Raw genomic sequence first — 26,805 nt, 5'->3', positions numbered from 1 at the left:
TTGAGCAGGTAGCTGGATAAGTCTGGGGTTCAGGGGTCATGGTCCAGCCTGGAGGTCTAAATTTAGGCATCTTCAGTATAAAGGTGTCACTTAAAGACCTGACGACCAGATAACATCACTAAGAGAAGCAAGTGGGAGTGGTTGGCTAAGTCAAATGCTGCTGATGGGCCTTGCAATGAAGCAATAAATGCCAGATCCCATTAGATCTGCAAAGTATAGGTCATTATTAAGGGTTACCTAGCAACAGATGGGTAGGTGCCTACTGGGTACAGAGACAAAATGGCTCTAAGATATGGGAACACTGGAAACACAGGGGATACAGTAAAGAACCACAGCATCTTGGTTTGGAAGGGACCTTAACTAGGTCATTTAACCTGTGTTCCTCTCCCCACCCTAGCCTGAAGATTGAATCCCTGGCTTTAGAACAAGGAATATTTGTGGGATACTGAGGCAGCCCGTCTGGTAGGACAGAGAAGGCACAGTTGAAGAATGAGTGGGAAATGACCTTCTGGGGTCAGGAAACCAGGGTTCTGGTCCTGCACCTGCTGCTCCCTGACCTCCTGTCCTTAGGCCAGTCTTCACCCCCTCCAGCCTCAGTTTCCCTAAGTGTAAAACGAAAGCAATCAAACCTTCCTTGTCCCTTTCAGGTTTGCAGAGACTTCTGGATGTGACAGGGCTCGGGGTTGAGAAAATGCCCTGCCTGGACCGGTTATCGCAGCAGCAGGAGAGAAGCCCTGGAATGGCAATGGGAATGGGGTGAGGCGGGAACTGTCTTGTCCTCAGTGGAGAGGCTAACCGGGGTTCAGGACAGGACCTGGGCTGGGATCCACTGGGCTTCCAAGGGAAGATGGGGCCATCAGGACAGAGACCGAGCCCTTGAATCTGCCTCCATTTAGCTTGGAACTGAGATGGGGGAGACCCCGAGGCAGTGACAGGTTAACGAAACGGAGACACCAAGGCAGAGAGACCCGTGGACCCGGAGACAGACGAAGAGACCGACGGAGAAACACGCGGCCCAACAGGGGCCCAGCGCGACCCAGAGAGGACCAGGCTACGGGGCGCAGACCCCAGCGGAGCCGAGGCCAGCGCGGGGCAGGGTCGCGGTGCCCGGGCGCGGGTCTCTGCCGGGGCCGGGGCGGCCGCGCTCGCTAGACGCCACCCCCGCCCCCCGCGGCTGCTCGCCCAAGATGGCGATGGAGGGGCGGGCGAGGCGGCCGCAGCCCCGGCCCCCGCGCCGGCCCCCGCTCGGGCCCGGGCCCCCGAGGCCGCGCCCCCGCCCGCGGCGCCGCGCCTCCCCAGGCCACTGACGCCCGGCGCGCCCTCCCCCGGCGGCGGCAGCCGAGGCGCGGGGCGGCGGCGGCGGCGGCGGCCCGGGCCGGCCCCATGGCGCGGGGGGACGCGGGCCGCGGCGGCGGGCTCCTGGCGCTGACCTTCTGCCTGCTGGCCGTGCGCGGTAAGGGCGGGCGCCGCGGGGGCCGGAGCGGCCACGGGGTCGGCGCGCCCAGCCTGAGTCGGTGCGGGGCTGCGCGGGGCGGTGGGGCTGGCGTGCGTCCTGGGTCCCGAGCGAGTGGCGAGGTCCGCGAGGCACGGGCTGCGCGTCCAGGTCCCGAGGATGCCTGCGCTGTGGGGTCTGCGAGCAGCGACCTGGGGCGTTGGCGGCTCTTCCTAGTCCGCAGGGGGTGTGTGTCCTTGGTTTTCGGAGTCCCGAGTGAGTGAGTGCGCGCTTGTGTGTGTGTGTGTGTGTGTGTGTGTGTGTGTGTGTGCGCGCGCGCGCGCGCGCTGGCCGAGGGTGGGGAGGGGGTTCTGCGGAGTGCGTGTCCGCAGTGCGTGCCCCGGCCTCGGAGCGGCACCGCGGGCTGTGGGCGAGGTGGTGGTGACTTGAGCGGGGCGGGCTCCCCCTTGCCCGCGCGTGTCTCCGGGTTGAGAGTGTGGGGGAGAGCTGCGGGGGTGGGTGTCTGCACCTCCATCGGTGTGGAGACCGTGTGTAACTGTGTTTGTGAGGCTGAGCTAATATTTGGCCTTGGCTTTGGGGAGTGTCCTTGCCGGCGGGGGGGGGGGGGGGGGCAGAGCAGGAGGTTTCTGATTGAGTAGGGAAGTGGGGAAGTGGTGGTCAAACACTCACCTTTGCCCAGAGGGTGTGTCCCTGGAGCTGGTGTATGTGTAGGGGTAGTGTTGCTCCCCCAAACCCGGGGCCTGGAGTGGGCCGAGCGGGAGAGGGCAGGAAACCAGTTGCTTTTGTGGACGCATCCAATGCTCACTCTGGGGATGGGACGCGTGTCACTCCGGCCCCAACCCCCAGGGGCAGAGCAGAGAAGCGTGGCCGAGGTCAGCAAGGCCTCCTCCCGCCTCCCACCTCAGTGCAGGGTGCGGGTAGGAGTCAGAGGTGTCCACGCTGGAGCAAGGGCTGAGCACGGGTGACGGAGTCCCGAGTCGCTATGCCTAGGGTTCCTTCTTGCGCCCCAGCCCTTTCGCTTTCTGTCCTGTGTGAGTTTGGGGGGCGGCCCGTGGGGAAGGTAGGAGGTAGTAGGGGTAGGAGGAGGTGCCCGCTTTGTTCGCCCCGTTCTTGCCTTCCCTTTGGAGGGGAGAGCTGAGGATGTGTCCAAGGCAAGCCGGGGAGGGACTTGGAGGCGGGATGGGGGGCGGGAGGGGGATTTCTCTCCAGCTGCTGCGGCTTTCCAGAGAGACTCAGCCAGGCCACGTGGGAGGGAGCAGGGATGGCGGAGCGGGTAGGAGCCTTACCCTGGTCCACCCCAGGCCCATCTCCTGGAAACCCGAACTGCGGGATCTGCTGGGACCCCCTCTCTCCCTACAAAGACACGCCCCTTTCTAGGCTGACTGCCCCCCTGGCTGGAGGCCTCCAGGGAAATGGGAAGCTGGGGTTGTCAGGTGAAGAGGGCAGAGCACATCCCCCGGAACCAGGAGATAAGGAAAGGTTGTGCTCCCTGTCTCTGGCTTTTCCAAGAGCTCCAGACAACAAGGGCTCAGTGCCTCCCGGCAAAGCGGGCCCAGGGCTGGGAAGTGCTCTGGAGCATTATGAATCCTGCCGGGGCCTCTGGCAAGGGGCTCGGTTTGCCTGGAAGACCTGGCCTCTGTCTGCTCCGGGGTGCACAAGGCAGTGGCAGGGGCAGATCTGGGGCTCCCTCGACAGCAGTGTGTGGGGCTAAAGCAACTACTCTACCAGCCTTCAGGCCCAAAACCTTGGCTGTCCAAAGCTCAGCCCCCTTGGGACACGCCTATAGAGCTCTGTAGAGCCACAGTGATCTGGACCAAGGTTGCTCATTCATTCATTCAACAAATATTTACTGAGCACCTATTATCATTATTATTATTATTATTATTATTATTATTATTATTATTTGGCTAGCCTGTGCCCAGTGCCTAGAATATAGTAAATAAGGTGGCAGGCTTGGTCCCTGGTGCAAAGCTTCCAGTTTGGTGGAGAGAGACTGACAGGTACTCGGGAAAGGTTTCCTTCAGGAAGCAATGAGGAATGGAGCTCAGTGCAGTGCCTGAGTTAGCCCTGTAGAAGGAGAGTGGTGATGGAGGAAGTTTTCCAGAGAGAACAGCATGTGCAAACGAACGCTCAGAGGTGACTTAGTGGACCATTGAATGAAGGTAAACCTGGCTGGAGTTTAGAGCACCAGGGGTGAGAGTGGAGCAGGCTGGGGAAGGATGGGATGGGCCCTGGAGTGTCAAGGGAGAAGGGGGGGGGCCTGGAACCAGCTTATGAAGGGCCTTGTGAGCCCCACCAAGGTTTCTGAGGCCCCAGGAGCCCATGCTGGGTTTTCAGATCAGCTTTGCACCAGCTCACTCCAGCCAGTGTGGAGAATCGATTGGGCAGGGCCGAGGCAGGAAGCTCTAGCTTCTTGGGAGGCTGTCCCAGTAATCCAAAGAGGATGGTGGCCACTAGAATGGCAGTTGGGTGGCCAGAGTAGCTGGATTCTAGAGATATTTAGGAAGAAGAATCAGTAGGACTTGAAAATAAATTGAGTTGGTAGGAGGTGAGGGAGAGGGAAGTAAAAAATAATAGACACTTCAGCAGAATGAAGGGCTGGGTCAGGAGAGTGCCTGCCCCTCTCCTCTAGCACTTCCCTTGAACCAGGGACTGGGAACTGGGGAGACTTTTTTGTTGGCATGGGGTTGGTGCTGGAATGCTTAGTGTGCTGTTTTCATCGTCTATAAGAAGTGGGGCTCTCCCTTTCACCTAGTCAGAGAGCCGGCAGTCAGTAATAGGCCTCTAAGAACATGAAAACTGCTTTCTTCTCACATGGAAACTGACCCCTCCATCCCTTTCTCAGTCTGGAGGCTCAGAGGCCAGCCTCAGTCAGTTGTAGTATTGGGGTGGCCTTCTCTGACCCCATCTTGGAGTTTAGAAGCTAGGTGAAACGTGCTTTCTCTTAATAGTGAATCTTGTTTTTTTATCCTCACCTGAGGATATGTTATTACTGACTTTTGAGAGAGAGAGAGAGAGAGAGAGAGAGAGAGAGAGAGAGAGAGAGAGAGCGCATTGATTGACTCCTATATGTGCCCTGACCAGGAATGAAACGCACAACCTTTTGGTATATGGAATGATGCTCCAACCATCTGAGCCACGCAGCCAGGGCTCAATAGTGAATCATATCCAGAAGTTATATAAACCCTCAGTGATCCTGTATGTACTTTCATGGCCCAATTAATCACACATAATGTATAAATTAGCATTTCCCTTTTTTCTCCTCAAGGTACCTCTTTCAAGTTAAGTGATCTCGCAATTAGAGCATCATCAAATGTCAGCACTGAAGGGAACTTAGAAATAATTTTAGCATGAACCCATTTTACAGATGAGAAAACTGAGTGACTTCCCAAAGTTACATGAATAAGGACTGAGCTGGGGCTGGAACCAGTCTCCTGGCTCTTGGAACAGCCAAACTGCCCTGGGATTTGGTACACACATACTCTCCACACTCCCCTCCCCCTCACATAAGAAGTTATCAACTTTGGGCTTGGCCCCCCTCAGTTGGTGTGTCTGGGCTCTGGAATCCACCCTTCTCCCCCCATCCCCTCTTCCCACTGCCTCTTGTTCAGCCTCCACTGTTTCTGAGGTATAGCAACCAGACTTGACACAGAATTCCAGATGCAGAACAGATGTCATTGCCAGGCCTGCCTGGGGGCTCCCAGCTCCCTGGGGTGGGAGAGAGAGGAGTAAGAGCAGTTCTGGCGGGGGAGGCCCCAGCCCGGTCAGAGGGGAGTGATCGGAGCTGCAGGGGAAGGAAAACCAGAGAGAGGATGCTCTAGGCCTGACATGCAGAGAAATGGAATCCTGTCTTCTGGGCTAGCTGGGCTGCCAGCTAATACTGTCTTGCTGCTGAGGCTGAAACATCCTTTGAATTTGAGGGTCTTTGAGGTCATTGGGGTCAGGAAACAGAGGTTCAATAAGCTCTCTCTCAGATGCAAGCTGGTGCAGAGACAAGACTTCTAGATGGTTCGATAAGGGGCTCATTACTTTGGTGTGGAGTTTGGAGGACAGAGCTCTGTCAAGTGAGTGGAGCATACAGGTAGAAAAAGGTGAACACAGGAGAAAGATAGTATTAATCATAAAAGGCATACAGCAAAACAGGTGAGGTAGTGAGCTCCCTGGTCCTGGTAATGTTTAAGTACAGAGTCTCTGTCAGTGTGAGTTTGCTGTTCTGTCTCTGTGCTTTTTAAGTATTTTGTTAGGTGTCTACGAGGTGCCACATAGTATGCAAGGCAGTCTCCACATATATTTTTCACTTAATCTCCAGTCCTGAGGGAAATGCCTATAATTTTTACAGATAAGGAAGTGGAGGCTCAGAAGAGCATGAGGGGCTCTGTGTGTATGTTCCTGAGCGTGTTCCGTGTGTGCACTCCTGTGTTCAAAGAATATTTTTTGAGCACCTGCCATGTGCCAGGCACTGTTTTAGGTACCAGGGATTTAGAAAGCTGTCGAGGACATCATCTTGAGCTTGTGGCCTTGAGTTGGGGAGAAAAGCAAATAAAAAAAAAGTTAGAATGATAAGGACAATGATCAAGGTGCCCAGGGTCTTCTAGGGAAGAAAAAGGAGAGGCATCTAAATCAGACCCCAGATGGCCCAGCTATTGTAGGGAGAGGGAGCAGCATGAGCAACGTGAGGAACAGCAACGTGCTTCCAGAGACCTGGGAGTGGCCTGGTCTGGTCTGGTCTGGTCTGGTGGGGACAGAGGTCTCCGGGAGCAGGAGGTAGGCAGCTGAGTGTGGCTTTGCTGTCAAGTCAGCTGAAGGGGGTGCTCCTGCTTTGCTGGTGTCCCAGGCAACCGTCTGAAGCTCTCCTTCCAGCTGTTAGTGGGAGGGGCTTAGTGTGTGGTTAGGGAGGGGGCCAAGGTGGGGGGCAGGGAGGGAGGTTTCTGGAAAAAACTGACTTGTGTCTCCTGGGAAAGGAGAGAGGGGATGGTGTCATGGAGAATTGCCCTAGATCAAAAACAAGTTGTAAATCTGTTGGGCCCTGAAGTTCAGAAGTGACAAGGCATTGATGTTTGTGGCAAGTTCTTGGCTTAATTAAGGAGGCATCTGGCTTCATTCCCCCCCCCCCCCCCCCACCGCCTCTTTCCTGCGAGTTCACTGAAAAATGGAACCCTGGTTCATGCCAGGCCCCTGCAAATCCCCCTGAACAGCATTGAGCTGACCCTGGGGCTCAGCAGCGTATCTCCTTTCTGTCTGAGTTCTAATTGGCCTCATAAAATCTAATTTATCCTGTAAATGGGTAAAATAATTTGTCAGAAAAAGGAGATTGAGAGATGGCCGTGGGGCTCCCGAGCATAACAGCTCTGCCATAGCAGCTCTGCGTCTCTGGCAGGGTCTCACCAAGGAGACAGAGGAGACTGGGAGAGGGAGGCCCCCTCGAGGCAGAAAGCTGGCAGGCAGCAAGTGTCCGCTGTGTCTGCCCCAGCCCTGAGAGGGGCAGCTGAGAAATGCTGGTGGGAGGGGCTTTGGGGGTCAGCCATGGGGGGGCAGGGGGAGGCAGGAAAGGGCTGGCCACAAAGCCACTGGACAAACGATGCCCACTCCCCAGAGCATCACTTTTACGAAAAGATTTGATGGTGTAGAAACCACATTTATATTAAAACAAACGTTGTTTGTAATGAGCAGAATGCAAAATGTGCCAGAGGTTTAAAATAAAACCATTTCGGGCAGTCAGCAAGCCTCCCGAGGATGCTCCTCTCTGCTGCTGGGCGAATTTTGGTGAAAATGAGAAATGTGGAGATTCTTCCTTTTTACAACTGTGGAAATGGAGGCTGAAAGGAGGAAAGTAATGGACCCAAGGTCATACATCAAATGAACCCAGGACTCTGACTCTAGGACTAGGTCAAGGCCTGGTCTACTAAGTCCCACTGTCCGTCTAGGCAAGAGGAAGGATGGATTTCCAAGTGGCTGTGTGACGTGAGACTCAGGAAAAACTTCACCAGGGAAGACAGGGGCAGCTTCAAGGAGGGCCAGTGCCTGAGCTGAGTGCCTAAGGATGCATGTCTGGGCCACAGAGTTTGGGTGGGGCACTGAGGCAGAGAGAAACCTTTTATTCAGGAGCAACCGCCTCCAAGAGAGATGAGACCCTCCTTCTGGGCCTCAGTTTCCCCTCTGTAAAGTGAGGAATCGCAGGCTTCCCACGTGGGCTCGGGTTCCTGGCGCAGCCCTATACCCTCCTAGGTTCTCTCTGCATGTTCATCACTGTTGGCTTCCCTGTTCTGCCTCGTTGGGTGCTGCTGGGCTCCTCAGAGGTGGGGAAGCCAGACATCTGCTGATCCACGAATATTCAGGAAGGGAATCGGAGCCTCCTCTGGGCTCCCCAGCCAGCCGCCGGCCCCTCTGGCCGCTGTCCTGCTCGCCAGAGCCCAGGCTGCTGACATATCCAGCAGCTGCTCCGGCCCCAACTGTTCACATTGTTTGTTAAGCGCAGCAGGGATTTTCCAAGCCCCGGACGTGCTTTGGGGGGCGGGGAGGCTGCTGGAAGGCTCAGGGTTTCATGTCAGTGGGGTTTTTCTCCCCTGAAACTCAAACTGACTGATTAGCGGCTGGAACCCAGCAATTGGAAGCCGCTGGGCTGAGAGCCCAGACTTGCCTGCGTTTGAATCTTAGAATCTCGGGCCTCAGAGATAGAAGGGACTGGATGTGAGAACAGCATTACCATTTGTGCAGCCCCTTTCAGTGCCTTTAAAGAACGAGCTCCCATTCCTTGATTGATGCTTACTAGGCTGGAGCCCTGGCTTACATCATCTGGTTTAATCCTTCCAAGCCTGGTGATCTCCTCTTAGTCCTACAGGCGTGGAAACTGAGGCCCAGAAAGGTTAAGTGGCTTGTCACACAGCTGGTAGGTGGAAGAACAAGATTGGAACCTTGACCTTCTATGCCAAGGTCAAATACTCTTTCCGCCACAACCAACGGCCTGCAATGATGTGAATGCCGATTTTGTTTCCCCGATTAGAATGGAAACTGGGTGAGGGCAAGGATGCCTTCTCCTCCCTGCACCCACTGGTAATGCTGAGCCTCGCTGTGCAGCTGGAGGTGCCAGCTGAGCCTTTCTGATACATTAAGAAAGGCAGAGACCTGGTTCAGGCCATGTCTGTCTGTCCTTCACACTGCAGCATCGGAGCCCTGGCCTCCTTACCTTAGCCAGCTTGCGCTTCTCCCCTCAGTCTTGTTCTTCTTTGAGGATGGTGGGAAGAAAGCCCAGGGACAGACAGGGGATCTACGTGAAGGTATATGTGTCCAGGGTTCAACGAGTGTGGCAGAGCCTGGGGTGCCTGTGTCCAGGTGTGAAAGGTTGTATCCACAGTTTGTGTCTATGTTCAGAGGATGCTCTATGTTTCTTCAGCAATAGGTGTGTCTAGTTCATTAATAACCCTAAAATCACAGAATTTCAGACATCACCCCTACCTTTGAGTAAACTAAGTCGAGAAGGAGAAGTGACTGGCCCAAGGCCACACGGTAACTATGACAGAGCTGGGTCTAGCACTGAGGGTCCCTGATTTCGTAGCCATTGTGCTTTCTGTATGCCCCACGTGGCTCTGTCAGGCCAGACCAGCCTTGTAATGCGTAGGGGCCATTGCCCCTGGCTCACTCTGATACCTCATCCTGCCCTGAAGGAAGGAGTCAGGCCAAAGGATAAGAAGTGATGTTGGGCCCTTGCGCTTTTATGGGACAGGGAGGCAGCAGGTCACCCTCTGGGAGACACACTGGGAGAACGTTTCTCTGTGAATGATGGCTCCCGGGCACTGCTGAAATGTGGGTTAAAATAATAAATATGGGTTGGCTATCATGCGTTTTTGTTTTGAGGTGGCATTTCCTCCCGCCATGGTTCCCTTTGTGACAAGGACAGTGCTGGCACTGCAGGCTCTCCTGGCGCCTCTGGAGACTGGGTTCTGGCTCGGGCTTGCTGCGTGGCCCTGGGGAGAAGAGCTGCAGGAAGGAGTGCCCAGCTTCTCCAGCCGCTGGGGCGGAAATGGGTGGGGCTATAGTGGTCAAGACGACCTGTAAGGTTTCAGGGGAGGGAGTGACATCCCTGGGTCCCTGTCCTGTGCCAGGTCAGGCACTGCTGTACTCCTTCCCACACATCATCTCACTCGGTGCTCACAGCAGGCTTATCAGGAAGCCATCACTGTGTCTTGTTTTTTGGTGGGTTTTTAAAAAATATACATATATTTTTATTGATTTCAGAGAGAAAGGGAGAGGGAGAGAGAAATAGAAACATTAAGATGAGAGAGAATCATTGACCAGCCGCCTCCTGCACACCCCGCACTGGGGATCGAGCCCACAACCCGGCCATGTGCCCCGGCCAGGAATGGAACCGTGACCTCCTGGTTCATGGGTCGATGCTCAACCACTGAGACGCACCGGCTGGGCTGTCTTGTTTTTCATTGAGCTACAATTCACACACTGTAAAACTCACCCCTGAAAGTGTACACATCCGTGGTGTTTAGTATATTCACAAGGTTGTGCAACCATCACCGCTATCTAATTCTAGGAAATTTCATCACTTCAAAAAGGAACCTTGTATATCCCTTAACGGTCACTCCTCATTCTTTCCTCTCCCCCATCCCTGGCAACCATTAATCTACTTTCTGTCTCTATGATTTGCCTATTCTGGACATTTCATGATAATGAGATCATGCAGTATGCGGCATTTTGGGACTGGCTTCTTTCACTGAGCATCAAGTTTTCAAGGTCCATCCACGTCGAAGCACATACCAGCCCTTCATTCCTTTTGGCGGCTGAGTAATGTACTTATCCCTTCATCAGGTGGTGGGCATTTGGGTTATTTCCACTTATTGCCTATTGTGAATAACGATGCTAAGAACTGTGTATTTTAGTGGGTGGGGACATTGAGCAGCTGGGGAAGGTGGGCACGGAGAAGTGCAGAGTTTGCCCCAAATCACAGTTCGTCAGGGGACAGAGCCAGGATCCAGACTCAAGTCTTCCCGTGAGACCTCTTTCTCCACCATTTGCTCCGGGCCCTGGGTGGGTGGGTGGCTCCGGAGCTGGGGCCTGGGGGCGGGGGGAGGACACACACTGATGGCCCTGGTGTCCCCTCCTCTTCGCAGGGGAGCTGCCGTTGCCCCAGGAGACAACCGTGGAGCTGAGCTGTGGACCGGGGCCGGCACAGGTGGTCCTGGGCCCAGAGCAGGAGGCGGTGCTGGACTGCAGTCTGGGGACTGTCGCTGCCGGACCCCCCACCAGCGTCACGTGGAGCAAAGACGGGGGAGCCCTGCTGGAGCACAGCCACCTGCGCCTGCTGCCCAATGGCTCCCTGCGGCTGTCCCGGCCACGGGCACCCACGGGCAGTGCTGAGGCAGCGCCTGGAGCCCCCGATGGCATCGAGGGCAGCTATTCCTGCCTGGCCCATGGCCCACTCGGCGTAGTGGCCAGCCAGGCTGCCGTGGTCAAGCTCGCCAGTAAGTGCCCGTATCGGGGGACTGAGCTAGGACCCGGGAGGCCTGGGGTGTGGGAAGCGGGATCCTGATTGTTACCTGCACAGAGGCCTCTCTTTGCAGCTCAGGCCCCTTCCCCTGCCTCCCTGGTATTGTCGGCTTCACCGTTCATTAGTCCCACTTCTCCACTCCTGTTCTTGCTCCTTTTCCTTCCCGTGGAGTCTGAGAGTCTAACGTTGTGCTCTCCTCCAGGAAGCCTGCCAGAGGGGCTTTTAAGAGCATGGGAGGCACCGGGGTGGCTCTCCAGAGAGCTCCCCCCTTCATAGTAGGTGGAGTCTGTGGAGTCAAGGCCCACTGTCCAGCCCACCCTTTGGGGCTCTCGGGAGGCACAGATCACCATGAAATAATTTTCAGGACAGAAGAAGCGTGCATCTTACTTGTAGGCTGACCATGATTCTGATGTTAAGCCTGGGGACTTGGGAACTCACAGCATCTGACCAGTAATGACCACTCTTACCATCTCCAACTGTGTCTCTGTTGGTCTGAATTTGCTCTGCGTGTATTCTGTCACCTGTGTTTCTCGTGTGTGTTCCACTGTCCGTGCGTGCGGTGGCCTGTCCTCCCCGTCCCTCTCCTGTCCCTGCCTGTGTGTCACTGTCCCGTCCTCAGCACTCGCAGGCTTCTCTCTGCACCCGGAGTCTCAGACGGTGGAGGAGAACGGGACAGCTCGATTTGAGTGCCACATTGAAGGGCTGCCAGCACCCATCGTTACTTGGGAGAAGGACCAGGTGGCAGTGCCGACGGAGCCTCGGTGAGTGCCCTGAAGGGGAGTGGAGCGTGGGGCCCAGAGGGCAGGCCGGGGAGGGCTCAGGGATTCTTAGAGGCAGGAAGCCTCCATTTGCTGAAACTGACTTAGGAGCCAAACACTTGCCGGACTCTCAGCTCATTTCTGGTCCATGGAAGTCGGGCAGGAAGTTTTTGCTCCCTGGGAGGAAAACCACCCCCTAAGCTATGGAGCTTGGGTGGGGAGTAGTGATAGAGTCCTTCAGAGCATCTCTGGTCCAACCACTTGCTTTATTAAGAACCTCAGGACCAGGGAGGAGCTGTGGTTTATCCAAAGCCACACCATGAATCTTGGGCAGAATGTTTATTTGTTCAAGGCCCCACGCCTGCTGGAAAGGTATTCTCTTTGCAAGGTTCTTCTGGGGTTTCCGCCTTTCTTCCGCTCTCAGGTCATCCAGTAGCACCTGAGAAATGGGTTGTGGAGGTCCTTCCTGTTTTAGCCTCCTCTCTCCCCATGAAGTCAGTGAGCACAGGGAGCCATGCCAGGGAAGCGTTTCTAAGGTGGAAAAGAAGCAGAGGCTAAACCCTCTTGTGGCCTCCTGGGTAGGCACAAATGTTCCTGCCACATGACCGGAAAGCATGCGGCTCATTCACATCTGAGCTGATCATCCCATGGATTCTTACATCGATGGAAGCATGGCTCCACAGCCTTCCCCGCCTCTGGCTGCGTCTCTCTCGCCGTAGTTACCACCTCACTCTCTCTGGTGGAGGCGGGGTTCCTTCGGCTCAGAAACACTGGTTTTCAGATCTCCCTGCCCTGGGACTAACCTACCTTGAGTGTGTTGAGTTGTCCCAGCTCTTCCTACTTTTGCCCATGTCTAGGTAGGGGTGGAAGTGTGGGAGAAACTTCTAGGTAGAAAAGCCACAGGACACATCTCTGTAACAGTTGTGAAGGAGAAAGAAGGGAGAGAAGTCAGGATATAAGCCACCATGTTGACTTTGGTGATTGGTTAGCTCCATTGGTCCTCAGCAAGTCACTTCTCACTTAAGGGATGGAGGGGGGAGGGAATGAAAGGATCGGATTAGATCATGGTTTCCCAAAGTGTGTTCTTTGTAGAACATTAGTCCCAAAAGAGACTTTTTTTTTAGGTGGTGGTGGTGTGTGTGGGGGAACTATTCTATAGTTAAGGTCAGGAAACTGCCTATAAATCTCTCTCTTGGAATTGACAAGGCACTGAGAAGTCCTGTATAGAAAAACTGTTTAACTTGTTTAACCAGACACTTCCTAGACTCATCTGCCCAGAGCCCCTCTTGCAGCATTCCATGAATGAGCATTCTAGGAAGTGGACCACGGTAATACTGACATTTTAAGTTCTATGCCTTCCAAATGTGGGGCTGCTCACTGCTATCTGGTGGTGCTTGCTGGGAGTTGGTGGGTTAGAACCAAGTGAGAGCCTACTCCTGGCAGGTACCTCCCCCCCCTCTGCCCCCCCGCCAAGAGAATGGGAGAGAGCAAAAACCACTTAATGAGAGCTATGTTTTCTCATTGAACCCTTCATCCTTCGAGGTAGGTATTTCTTATTTTTCATGTTATCCTCTTTTAGTGTATATTCCTAGAAAATACATTTTCAAATTCATATAAATAAAAAAGAACAAAGATTACTCATCATCCTGTCACCCATAGAAAGCCACTTTTAGTTTTGATGTTTAACCTCTGGACTTTCCTCCTGCAGGTTTATACATATTCTCTTCAGAAATTGTACATACTGTTTTTTTTTTGTTCAGTCATTTATTTATTTTTTATTTCAGAGAGGAAGGGAGAGGGAGAGAGAGAGAAACATCAGTGATTAGAGAGAATCATTGATCAGCAGCCTCCTGCATGCCCCACACTGGGGACTGAGCCCACAACCCAGGCATGTGCCCTGACAGGGAATTGAACCATGACCTCCTGGCCCATAGGTCGACACTCAACCACTGGGCCATGCTGGCCAGGCTCAGTCATCTTTGTGTGTGTGTGTGTGTGTGTGTGTGTGTGTGTGTGTGTTTCCCAAAACAAATATGGGGTTATATTTCAACTTTTACTTTTTTTTTTACTTAACACATAACAAACATCCTTCTCGGTCTGTACATATGGCTATGGCAGATATTATTATCCAAATTGTTCAATGAGGGAACTGAAGATCAGAGACAGGAATACCTTGGCCCAGCTCACACAGCTAGTATCCAGAGTGTTGGATGCCAGAGCGTGGCACGGATGATACCCAAGCCTCTCGAGATTTGGGGTTGGTGGTGGGGCAGCTGCAGTGTCTGAGGAAGATCCCCTGCAGGTGGGCTTAGAGATTGGGTGGTCCAGCTGTGGCTCAGAGCAGAGAAGTTCTTTCCCCAAAGTCTCTGAGCAAGCAGTGGGACTCAGACCTCGCCTCCCAGCATCGAGTTCAGGCACCATTCCATGGAGCCACAGGCCTCTCCCAGGAGCCTGGCGCTGCCAGTTCCGAGCTCTGGGAGTGTTTGCCCCCAAGTCCTCTGAAAAGTGATCCTCGTCTATAAATAAGCCAGGCTCACATGTCCCAGCACATTGTGGGGGGAATAAAGAAATGTCTAAAACAGCAACTCGATTATGCCCAAGGTATGTATTTTTACACATGCCCAGATATAGTACATGTACAAATATGCTATTCATAAACTCAGCCCAGTGGTTTGAAGGAGACCATATGCCTTGGTGTAGGGTGTGCACATGTGCAGTTAATAAATGCACTCTGTCAGGGTATATGTGCATATTTTTGAAGCTGATGGTGAAGACTAGACCCTAAGGCAATTCCCTGGCACTTAAACTAATTTCTAATGATAGGGGATAATTTTTTCTTCCCTGGGAACCAGTCATCAATGAGAGTAATGTTTTCCAAAATCCAGGCATTCATAAACCTCCTTTATAATGTTGGCCGTCCCTAAACTATTTATACAATCACTTACTTAATACATTTCTTAGAATCAACTCTCTCTTTTGTAACTTAACACATACTAAAAAGAAACATTATCTCACTGCAGTAAAATGGAAAACCAGCAATACTTACCATAAATAGAAGGTGGCCATAAAAATAAATACATAAGCACTGGAATAAAAAAAATGTGTGTCTGGATCCATTTGAAGTCATTTTGGTATTGCCATTCACTCACACTTTAAAAACATGGCGCTAATGGACTCAAGTTCCATGGGCTCCTTCATCCAGTCTTCCGCCCTGGCCATCTCCCAGTGTCCATTGAGTCTGTCAACATGGTGTGACCCTCAGCTAGTGTCCTTTGCCCCAGGGGCCTCTCTGTAGGGCTTAGGGTGAGGCTCTTTGGCCCCAGGAAACTCAGAGCAGCCGTGTCATTTCTTCTGCGTTCCTGAATCCCTGGGTCCAAGCGGCCTTTCGGGGGAGTGGGGCTGCAGGCTCAGTCTCAGGCTTGGAACGAGAATTCGTCCCGTTTGGATAGAGGTTGCTTTTCATTCTATAAGTAGCTATTTTGTTTTATTTGAAATTTGAATTAATTTTTAAATGATAAACTATGCTAACTTTAAGGGGGGAAAATCACCTACCAGCTGAACACAGACAGCTATTTCCATTTTTACTTTTTTAAAAAATATATTTTATTGATTTTTTTACAGAGAGGAAGAGAGAGGGATAGAGAGTTAGAAACATTGATGAGAGAGAAACATCGATCAGCTGCCTCTTGCACACCCCCTACTGGGGATGTGCCCGCAACCAAGGTACATGCCCTTGACCGGAATCGAACCTGGGAACCCTTGAGTCCGCAGGCCGACGCTCTATCCACTGAGCCAAACCGGTTTCGGCTATTTCCATTTTTGAGTATTCCAGTCTTTTTAAATATGTGTGCCATTTACACCATTGTGAAGATGTGTTTAGATTTTGTGATTGGTAGATGTTTATGTCCATTATCTGATGTGAGTTCATAGATGTTAAAAGGGTTAAGGTTGCCTGAACTGGTTTGGCTCAGTCGGCCTGCAGACTGAAGGGTCCCAGGTTCGATTCTGGTCAAGGGCATGTACCTTGGTTGCGGGCACATCCCCAGTGGGGAGTGTGCAGGAGGCAGCTGATCGATGTTTCTCTCTCATTGATGTTTCTAACTCTATCCCTCTCCCCTCCTCTCTGTAAAAAATCAAAGTATATTTTTTAAAAAAGGGTTAGGGTTGTGAAGGAGGCAAGACAGAAATTATTTAACCCATTTTTCAGATGAGAAGCTGAGGCGCAGCTATGTGATGTCACTTGCTAAAATGCTGGAGCTAATTCTCTCCAATCTGCCACTGAGACTGGAGTTACAGAACAAGGTGTACAAGACACATACTTTTTTCAATTTAATTTTTTTGAAGTTTTATATTTCCAAACTAATAAACATACACTGTAATTTAAAAAAAAAAAAGCACAACAAATAAGTCCCCAGTAATCCCACTTCCCGAGAAAACCTCCCTGAGTGATGGGAGCTTTACCACCCTTGACTTTTTTGTGTATATCCTAACATGTCATTTATTTATGTTCCCAAAATAGAGTTGCTTCATAAACACTGTTTTGTGACTCTTTCCCCCACTAACCAATAGATCTTGGACCTCTCTCCAAGGACAGAGCTTCTAAAACCACATTTTAACCAAACAGGAAAGATTGTACATCAGGGGTGGGGAACCTTTTTTCTGCCAAGGGCCATTTGGATATTTATAACATCATTCGAGGGCCATACACAATTATCAACTTAAAAATTAGTCTGCCCTAGCTGATTTGGCTCAGTGGATAGAGCGTCAGCCTGTGGACTGAAGGGTCCCAGGTTTGATTCCAGCCAAGGGCACATGCCCTGGTTGCAGGCTCGGTCCCCAGTGGGGGGCATGCAGGAGGCAGCCAGTCAATGGTTCTCTCTCATCATTGATGTTTCTATCTCTCTCTCCCTCTTCCTTCCTCTCTGAAATCAATAAAAACATATTTAAAAAAATAAAAATTAGTCTGCTATATTTGGTCAAACATTTCATTAAATCACTCCTAATGCCTTGGCAGGGCCAGACCAAATGATTTCTCGGGCCTTATATGGCCCATGGGCCGGATGTTCCCCACCCCTGCTGTAGATGAACACTAACAGTGGTTCTATTTCGCTCTGTTGGCCGTGGCAACAGCACACTGAGGAAAGGTATTCATTCATACACTCAACACATAATTAAGGACATGTTACTTGTCAAACGAGGTATTAGTTCTTGGGTACCTGGAGCACAATTTCCCTGGGAAGGCCAGGTACCGTGGGGTTAAGAGGTGTGGGAAGCACGAAGGGTCTAGGAGGCCCAGTGTGTTAGGAGGAAGAAGCCTGGATGGGGATGGGAGCTTTGTTTCCCAGATAAGTCCTGCTTGCCCTTCTCCACTTGGCCTTTCCCAAGAAATTTCCTGTGGCTGCAGGCTGGGTCCCGGCCCAACATTTTACTGCCAACCACACTTTGCTTCCTTGTCCCTTCTCCCCCACTGGCCCAACACAGATGTGGGCAGCTGTTGGAGCTGAGGGAAGATGCTGGGGCATAGGTGGGTTGGCCTTTGGGGTGAGGGAGGAAGGATGCAGATTTCTGTTTTTTCTCTAAGTCTTTGGGCCAGAATTCTCTCCCAACACCCTTGAGTGAGTTCTCATCTCCTGTGTTTAGATTTTCTTATACCCCGTTTCCCCACAAGCTAAGGGATCTTCGCCAAATGCACAGCTGCCCATTTCTTCTTTGACCTTGGCCCAGCCTATATCCAGGGGCCAGCACTGTTTGCTCTCTTGAGAAATTTGAACTCTCAGCCTTGAGCTGACCCTGCAGGGACCACAGTTGGAGGATTCAAGAGGACCCACTTATTCCCTGTTTGGGCCAGAGCCCACCACCCTGGCCTCCATGGACACATTTCCCTGCTTTGTCTGTCAAGCAAGGTCTCTGGGCCTTCCTAGCCTGAGCCATGTTCCAGCCCTGAAACTCAGAGGGCAGAGGATACTACCCTCAGCCAGCCTGCTGCTCCTCAGTAACACTAGTATACATGTTGACGGGGGCTTCCTGGGGACCACGTCCCTTCCATTGGCATTCTCAGCCACCTAAGGGCTGCTGACACAGGCAGGTGGGACGAATATGGGATTTGGTACCAGAAGACCTGGATTCAAGTTTTAACTCTGCTCCAGTTGTGAGGCTCTGCTCTCGAAGCCTTCGTTTTGTCACCAATAAAATGAAGGTTGTGATCCCCTCTGTTTCTTGGGCTTGTTTTGAGGGTCAGGTGAGAGAGTGTGAATAAAAGAAACTTTACCAGGGAAGGAAGGAGGTATAGAAGTTGTATAATAAAAGTAAGTCCTTGCCCACTTTCAGCTCCCAGGATCCTAGGGCCCCTCCTCAGAGACAACCATCACCACCAGGGACACTCAGTGCCAGCATATATGTGCACATATCCGCCCCCCCCCCCCCCCACACACACACACACTTCTGCACCACACACATTGTGGAAATCTTGTATCGGCACACATGGAGCTGCCTCCTTTGTAGCAGCTGCCTAGCATTCCATTGTATGAATGTACCCAAACCGATTTAGGCAGTCCCCACCCTACAGATGGACACTGGATTGTTTCCAGTCTTTTGCTATTAAAGACAACGCTGGAGTGAATATTGTTAAACATACATTTTTGTGTACGTGTTTGAGAATATCTGTGGGATAGAGTCCTCAAAGTGGTGCTGCTGGGTCAGAAGGCACGTGCAGGTTTGAGTTGAAGATATCACCAGCTTGCCCTTGAACGAGGGTGTATGGATTGGCATGGCCACTGACAAGGCAGGAGCGCCTTCCCCCCATTCCTTCATCCAAGTAGGGTGTATTTAACCTTTTGGCCTTTGCATGTCTGGTAGGTGAAGATGGTATCTTCTAGTTCTAATTTGCATTTTAAAATGATGGGTGAGGCTGGAGAATGAGACACGGTAGATCTTGCAGGTTGGAGCGGGGAGGCCCACTTTGGGCACGCCACTCTCCCTATAGAGCTCCTGCCCCCTCACCGGTGCCTTCTTCCCCTTCCCAAGGCTCATCACTCTTCCCAACGGGGTTCTCCAGATCCTGGACGTTCAGGAGCGTGATGCCGGCTCCTACCGCTGCGTGGCCACCAACTCCGCCCACCAGCGCGTCAGCCAGGAGGCCCTGCTCAGTGTGGCCCGCAGAGGTAAGGGGGCTCCCTGTTGCGGGGAACCAGGGTGTTTCTGGAGTCAGCTTGGAGAGGCCTCAGAGGTCCAAGCCCTGCCTTCATAGAGGTGATGGGGTGTCACTCTCATCAGACAGGAGAGGTGATGAAGCCCAGAGAAGCAGTGCCGCCCAGCAAGTCAGGGAGAGGCCTGGGCTGGATTCCCAATGCAGGGTTCCCTTCCCCTTGGGCTGGCTGGAGCATCTAGGGCTGGGGGCAGGGGTGGGGAAGTAAGGCATCTGAGGACGGGTGTCAGTGCCCTGAAGCCCTGGTCCCTGTCCCTCTGGGGGCTCAGGGAATTCGGGGGTTTACTCCTCGCTACTTGCTGTGCCCTGCAAATCCAGCTCCCCACATCTGGTGTTTTCTTGGAAAAGCTCATGTCCCAGGGTGATGCAATCGGAAGGTCACAGTCTTTGGGGTCAGAAAGACCTGACTTGAATCCTGGCGTCTTTACTCACCATCTGTGTGACCGTGAGCTGGTTATCGAATGTCCAGCCCTGTGAGGCTGTGAGAATAGCTGAGCTGAGTGGAAGGTGCCTGGCACCTAGCAGGTGCCCCTCTGATCTTACTTCAGGCCTCCCCCAAGGTCTCTCATCTGCCTCCCTTTGCCATGGGCATCTCCCCTGACTCCTGCCCTTCGGCACATCTCCTCCCATCCCCCAGTCCCTCCAATTCCACCCTGCTTCCTGGGAGCTTAGTTCCTGAGCTGCTCTGAGTCTGGTTTGCTCTCCCTCCAGTGCCTGGGGTCTCTGCCTCCATCTGCTGGACAAAGCAGGTATTCACAGGCTGACCCAGGGGACAAAGTCACACTGAGAACTTGGCAGGAATCAGTGCTCAGGGAGCTGCCAAGCCAGCAGAAACTCGAGCCCACCCCATACCTTTCGCACACGGGGACGGGAGACCCTTTGGAGAAGGGACTTGTCTAAGGTCACCCAGCAGATTGTGATGATAATAAGTGTTGGAACTAGGAACTATGGCTGTTGACTCCAAGTCTACTCATGACCCTGACAGTCCTGGAGGTTGGGTTCAGTGTGGCAGGGAAGATGGGGCGTGTGTTGGAAACCAGGTTACTCCTCTCCTGGCTCCAAGAGAAAAAGGTCCCAGGCCCAGTTCTGGAGAACTGAATGGCTGCTTTCCCCATCTGTCAGACGGAACCCTGGCCGCTCCCTGCCCTACCTGCCTCGCCAGGGGCACCGGGGAAGCACACATGTGAAGGCACCTAATGGGCCTGACGGTAAGACTGCCTGCTGGTCTGCCCTCTCTCCAGGGTCCCTGGCGTCTGCCGGGGGGCAGGACGTGGTCATTGTGGCAGCTCCGGAGAACACCACCGTGGTGTCTGGACAGAGTGTGGTGATGGAATGTGTGGCCTCTGCTGACCCCACCCCTTTTGTGTCCTGGGTCCGACAGGGTAAGTAGAGGGAGGAAACTGGAAGGGCAGGGGGTGGGGAGGGGCGTGGCATCTCATGTGTCCACAAGTCACGGAGCTCTAAGGGGGACCACTTCATAGGCACAGCCTTTGGTGTGGCAGGAACTCCTCCCCCAGGGCCGGGGGTGGGTAGGGGACCTGGACAAACTTAATAATCAATCAGCGTAGCATGTTTCCTTTACAAGGCACGTTGAATTTGCCACTCACAAAATCGTTATTGAGACCTTACTTAATGTGGGCACTGGGCTAGCTTCTCCCCCTTACTTATTGCATTCCTCACAACAGTGTTGCATGTGAGTGTGTGAGCTGGAGAGGTGCCCCACAGCCAGCGAGTCAGGTTGGAACCAGGCCCCCTCTGCTGCTCTGGTTAATCACCAAGCTGCCTCTTGGTCCACCCAGAGTTCCCCGCCTTTGTGTGCCGGGCTTCATGCTGGGCACAGTGAATAAAATGCCCAGATGAGAGCCAGGGGGCCCTCTGCACTCAGAGTTTGGGTGAGGCAGATAAGACGCAGCCATGAAAAGAACCTTCACAGTGTGAAGGTATCAGGCGGCAAGTGATAAGTGCCAAGTGGGACTGCGTTACAGGAGATGCTATCAGGGTAATGAGAGCGCTGGGCCAACCGTCACCTTGCAGTCTACTGAACACTCACACCTGCTCTCCCTCCAGAGCCCCAAGAGCCCTTGGAGGAGAGTGTAAAAAGTAAGGTGAGCCCCCAAATTCAGGGGTCCTGGTAGAACACAAAGCATACTCGGGAGCCAGGCAGCAAGGCACATATCTTTACTCCTGCAGGAGGGGGTGCACAGCACAGGGTCTGGGAGCATACCCACACTGAGTCAGGTCTGCTCGGCTTTTTAATCCTGATGCATGTGACCTGTCCCTCACTCTTGATTGGAGCTCAGGCGCATAGTCTTTCGCAATTGGCTAATTCAAAGGGAGGGGTTGGCCTTTGCCATTTCAAGATGGCGGCCCCCAGGGGAGCTGCAAGTCATGCGGCCAACATGGTGGCTGCCAAGTCACGCAGTCCAAAATGGCGGCTGTCTAAACTGTTCTTTGACAAAAAAAATGACTTGTTTATCCTCACAATTCCCCCCTTTTCTTTATTTAAACTCTTTTCTTCAAACCCGGCTGACATCCATTGACTTTCATGCTCTACAGTGTCTAGAAGACTATTTTGCTGTTTGGTCAATGTGGTTTCAATTAACCTTTGGATAATACATGGGATGATGTAACATCCCATCACTGTAGCTCCTAATCAAAGGGGTGAATGTGGATACCATCGCTCCCTTCCACGTTCAAACCATTGCTTTAGTGGATCAGAGAAAGGGGCCTCAATCCCAGGTTCCAGCTCACTCATCACCTAAAGCTGCCAATGCCTTAGGGCTCAGTGATGGTCCGTGAGCTGTGTTGTCAGGGATGAATGTATAACACTGGCCCCCAACATTACACATCTTCCTCCTTTTTCTGCCAAAATCATATTCAAGGCCAATCTGTTCTCCCAGGTCATCCTGCTGGTGGCATCTAGCTGTTCAGCTATCCCTTTAACTGTGTCTCAAGTTTAGTTAACAAGCCTTTGCTGGTTATCCTATACTAGAGGCCCAGTGCACGAAATTCATGCATGGGTAGGGTGCCTAGCAGCTGCTGGCTGCCGGCTGGGGCCTCCCTTCCCCAGCTGCCCACTGCCAGCCAGGGCCTTCCTTCATTCTTAACTGCCCCCTGGTGGTCAGCGCACGTCATAGTGAGCGATCAAACTCCCAGTCAGTCGAACTCCTGAAGGGACACTTTGCATATTAGGCTTTTATATATACACAGATAATAAAAGGCTAATATGCAAATCGACCGAACGGCAGAACAACTGGTCGCTATGACACACACTGACCACCAGATGCAGGAGCTGCCCCCTGGTGGTCAGTGCACTCCCAAGCTAACCTCCTGCAGCCGGCCAACCTCCCACGGTCCCTCCCCCGAGCCGGCCGGTCCCAATCGTCAGGGTAAGCCTGTGATGTTGCCCATAAGTTCAAATATCAATGTTTCTCAAATACTGACCATGCACCAGAATGACCCCAGGAACTTGTTAAAACTGCAGACTCCTTCCCTTCACATCTAGAGAGTTGTAACCCAGGAATCAAGTGCCCTAGGTCTTTGCTACTGAAACTGTGGTCTTTGGATCTACCACCTGGGCCTAGTTAGAAATGCAAGATCTGGGTCCTGCCCTAGGCCTCTGCATATTAGCGTCCCCTGCAATTCCATCATTCACGTGTAACAACAAGGATTTGAGAATTGCTGCTCCAGAGGATCCTGATAGCTGTAGTTTTGGGAACTCACTTGGAGAAACTCAGCTAATAACACTCCTGGACAGAGGCTGGGAAGAGAAAGAACCCAAAGGACTTTATTCCTGACCCTGAGCACAATTATTTTTCCACTACGTCAGGGAAGGGACTTTTGTTTTATTTTCTTCTTATTGCAAACGTTGTATGTGTTCACTGTAGAAAACCGGCGAAAAGCAGAAACAGAAAACATCTCACCATTCAGAGATAAAAACTGTTAACATATGGGTGTATTTTCTTCCAGATTTTTTTTCTATGCACATGTACATTTCCCCCTGAAATTGAGAGCATGTTGAATTTACAGTTCCAAGCCCTATTTTCATTCAACAGTATCTCATTAGCATTTTCCCATCTTTAAAACTTTTTCAAAAAATAATTATGACTCTACTAGAGGCCTGGTGCATGGATTCGTGCACTGGTGGGGTCCCTCAGCCTGGCCGGCGATCAGGGCTGATCGGGGCTGGCTGGCTGGAGGGAGGCACCATGGGAGGTTGGCCAGCTGTGGGAGGTTGGATGTGGGAGTGCACTGACCACTAGGGGGAAGCTCCTGCATTGAGTGTCTTCCCCCTGATGGTCAGTGCCCATCATAGCAACTGATTGGTCATTCAGTCATTCAGTCGCGTAGGTTTTTATATATATATAGACTAGAGGCCTGATGCACAGGATTCATGCACTGGTGCAGGGCATGGCCTGCGGGGATTGGCCTGCTGTGGGAGCACTGCTCATCCTGGTCAGCCGAGCGGCTGTGAACCCGCCCTCTGAGTGGCTGCTCCCCACTCATCCCTGTCAGCCCAGTGGTGCTTCCAGTGTTGGAGTGCACTGACCACCAGGGGGCAGCTCCTGTGTCGAGCGTCTGCCCCCTGGTGGTCAGTGCGCATCATAGCGACTGGTTGACTGGTCGTTCCCCCGTTCAGTCCCTGGGCTTCTATTATATAGGATAATGTTCCATTATTTGAATATAGCTGTAATGCAATTTTCCAGTTCCTACTGTTAAAATTTTAAGTCCTTTCCAGTTGTCCGCTATTACAGTTAACACTACGATGATCATCCCTGTTCACATCTCCCCAGGACAGGTGCCTGCCCATAAGTGAAATCCCTGGCTTCTAGGTTAAGGTGGAGCCCCTGTATGGCCCTATCAGCATTTACTCTTTCTCCGGCATTGCAACTTATGTCTTTAAATACATTCCCAATATGCTCGATCCATGGTCGGCAAATTGCGGCTCACGAGCCACATGCGGCTCTTTGGCCCCTTGAGTGTGGCTCTTCCACAAAATACCACGGCCTGGGCGAGTCTATTTTGAAGGAATGGCGTTAGAAGAAGTTTAAGTTTAAAAAATTTGGCTCTCAAAAGAAATTTCAATTGTTGTACTGTTGATATTTGGCTCTGTTGACTAATGAGTTTGCAGACCACTGTGCTAGGTGAAAATGAACATCTGTATTTTGATGTGCATTTCTTTGATTATGTGAAGTTGAAAGCTTTTTTTTTAATGTATTTTATTGATTTTTTTACAGAGAGGAAGGGAGAGGGACAGAGAGCTAGAAACATCGATGAGAGAGAAACATCGACCAGCTGCCTCCTGCACGCCCCCTACCGGGGATGTGCCCGCAACCAATGTACATGCCCTTGACCGGAATCGAACCTGGGACCTTTCAGTCCGCAGACCGACGCTCTATCCACTGAGCCAAACCGGTTTCGGCTGAAAGCTTTTTTTATGTGTTTCTTGGCCATTTGTGTTTTTTCCATTCAGGAGTGTGTCCTTGTAAGAAACCAAGTTTAACAACAATGGTAATAGTAATGGATGAGTGTACTGAGCACCTGTTACGTGCCTGCACTGTGCCAGGGGTTCTCACAAACCTTATTCATTCCACCCCCTAGCAGTCCTTCCCGCTAGGGACTATCTCCTTATTTTACAGAGGGGACACTAAGGTGCAAAGACGGTCACGAGGCTAGCAAGCAGGAGAACTGAGATTCCAACCAGGCGCTGTTATGGTCTCATAACCTGGGTGTAGAGGGGCCGCGAGGTCCGGGGAGTGGATGGAGGGGCAGCCCTCACCTACCCCGTCAGCACTCTCCCTTCTCCCCCAGACGGGAAGCCCATCTCCACCGACGTCATCGTCCTGGGCCGCACCAACCTGCTGATCGCCAGCGCGCACCCCGGGCACTCCGGCGTCTATGTCTGCCGCGCCAACAAGCCCCGCACGCGCGACTTCGCCACTGCCGCCGCTGAGCTCCGCGTGCTGGGTGAGGCGGGGTGAAGCTGGGGGAGCGGGTGTGCGGGAGACCGGATGAGGCAGCTAGCTGGGACCGAGGGAAGGATAGGAAGGGGGAAGGGAGCAATGGGGTGTTTTGGAGAATTGGGAGACATGATGCCAGAGAGGTAGGGCTGGGGGAGGGGCGGGTGTCGGGTTGGTGGGGAAGAGATCTTCGTAAAACCGGGCGGGGGGGGGGGGTGAGGTTTGGAGGGGACAGACTAGATCATTGCTAGATCATTGAAGGGGGTGGGGAGGTGGTAGGAGGAGATTGGAGGATGGAGTGGGAAGAGTTGAGTCCGGAAAAGAAGGAGAGGGTGATTAGGGCTTGGGTGAGTGGAGGGTGGGGAGGGGTGGTCTGGGTGGGCCTTAGGCACTGGGGGCGGGGAGACAGGTGACTGGGAGAGCTAGTGGAACTCAGGACGGGGATAACTGTGGAGAGGGGTAAACCTGGCAGGTGTGGGAGACCCTTAGAAGGAATTGATAAAAGGGGGAGTGGGGTTAGACCCAGGAGGAGAGGAGGCTAGGCGGGACTAGGGTCAATGGGGAGAAGAGGTAGAGCTGCGTTGCACTGCAGTATTTGGGGGAAGGGGTGAGGCAGGGAGAGGTTAGAGAGAGTGGAGGGGATGCGGGGGCCAGTTGGAGTGTTTGGGGGAAGGGGTGAAGCAGGGAGAGGTTAGAGAGAGTGGAGGAGATGCGGGGGCCAGATGGAGTATTTGGGGGAAGGGGTGAAGCAGGGAGAGGTTAGAGAGATTGGAGGGGATGCAGGAGCCAGATGGAGTATTTGGGGGAAGGGGTGAGGCAGGGAGAGGTTAGAGAGATTGGAGGGGGTGCGGGAGCCAGATGGAGTATTTGGGGGGAAGGGTGAGGCAGGGAGAGGTTAGAGAGAGTGGAGGGGGTGCGGGAGCCAGATGGAGTATTTGGGGGAAGGGGTGAAGCAGGGAGAGGTTAGAGAGATTGGAGGGGGTGCGGGAGCCAGTTGGAGTATTTGGGGGAAGGGGTGAAGCAGGGAGAGGTTAGAGAGATTGGAGGGGATGCAGGAGCCAGATGGAGTATTTGGGGGAAGGGGTGAAGCAGGGAGAGGTTAGACAGATTGGAGGGGATGCGGGAGCCAGTTGGAGTGTTTGGGGGAAGGGGTGAAGCAGGGAGAGGTTAGAGAGAGTGGAGGGGATGCGGGAGCCAGTTGGAGTGTTTGGGGGAAGGGGTGAGGCAGGGAGAGGTTAGAGAGATTGGAGGGGGTGCGGGAGCCAGATGGAGTGTTTGGGGGAAGGGGTGAGGCAGGGAGAGGTTAGAGAGAGTGGAGGGGGTGCGGGACCCAGATGGAGTATCTGGGGGAGGGCGCAGAGCCCCCAGTGGCCGGAGCGCGCGGTCAGCATCCTCCTCCTCGCCCCCAGCGGCCCCTGCCATCTCGCAGGCGCCCGAGGCGCTGTCTCGGACGCGGGCCAGCACCGCGCGCTTCGTGTGCCGCGCGTCGGGGGAGCCGCGGCCGGCGCTGCGCTGGCTGCACGACGGGGTGCCGCTGCGGCCCAACGGGCGCGTCAAGGTGCAGGGCGGCGGCAGCAGCCTGGTCATCACGCAGATCGGCCTGCAGGACGCCGGCTACTACCAGTGCGTGGCCGAGAACGGCGCGGGCACCGCGTGCGCCGCCGCTCCGCTGGCGGTAGTGGTGCGCGAAGGGCTGCCCAGCGCTCCCACGCGGGTCACGGCCACCCCGCTGAGCAGCTCCGCGGTGCTGGTGGCCTGGGAGCGGCCCGAGCTGCACAGCGAGCAGATCATTGGCTTCTCCCTCCACTACCAGAAAGCTCGCGGTACGTCTGCGGGGGTGGGGATGGGGAGGGGGGACAGACCTCAGTAGAGGTCCCAGCTGGACGCGTTGAGGGCGGGACAAGTTGGGTGACTGACGGGTTGCCTGCCCACCTTCT

The 26,805-nt window shown here is 53.2% G+C and overlaps 1 protein-coding gene across 2 annotated transcripts in view; it reads left to right on the top strand.

The window, feature by feature from the left end:
- Positions 1-1,335: 1,335 nt before the first annotated feature.
- The window catches only part of IGDCC4 (immunoglobulin superfamily DCC subclass member 4), a 39,735-nt gene continuing 14,265 nt past the window's right edge, over positions 1,336-26,805 (top strand). For both annotated transcript variants that reach the window (XM_079769082.1, XM_079769081.1), the window contains exons 1-7: positions 1,336-1,453; positions 10,570-10,920; positions 11,566-11,707; positions 18,728-18,864; positions 20,150-20,290; positions 24,720-24,875; positions 26,278-26,691. In XM_079769082.1, coding sequence (XP_079625208.1) covers positions 1,384-1,453; positions 10,570-10,920; positions 11,566-11,707; positions 18,728-18,864; positions 20,150-20,290; positions 24,720-24,875; positions 26,278-26,691 — 1,411 coding nt within the window. In that variant the 5' untranslated portion in view covers positions 1,336-1,383. The remainder of the gene's footprint in view (positions 1,454-10,569; positions 10,921-11,565; positions 11,708-18,727; positions 18,865-20,149; positions 20,291-24,719; positions 24,876-26,277; positions 26,692-26,805) is intronic.

The sequence above is a fragment of the Cnephaeus nilssonii genome (genome assembly GCF_951640355.1).
Source record: "Cnephaeus nilssonii genome assembly, chromosome: 4".
NCBI classification, from domain to species: domain Eukaryota; kingdom Metazoa; phylum Chordata; class Mammalia; order Chiroptera; family Vespertilionidae; genus Cnephaeus; species Cnephaeus nilssonii.
Note: the sequence above shows the minus strand (reverse complement) of the source record. Positions and strands in the feature narration are given on the sequence as shown.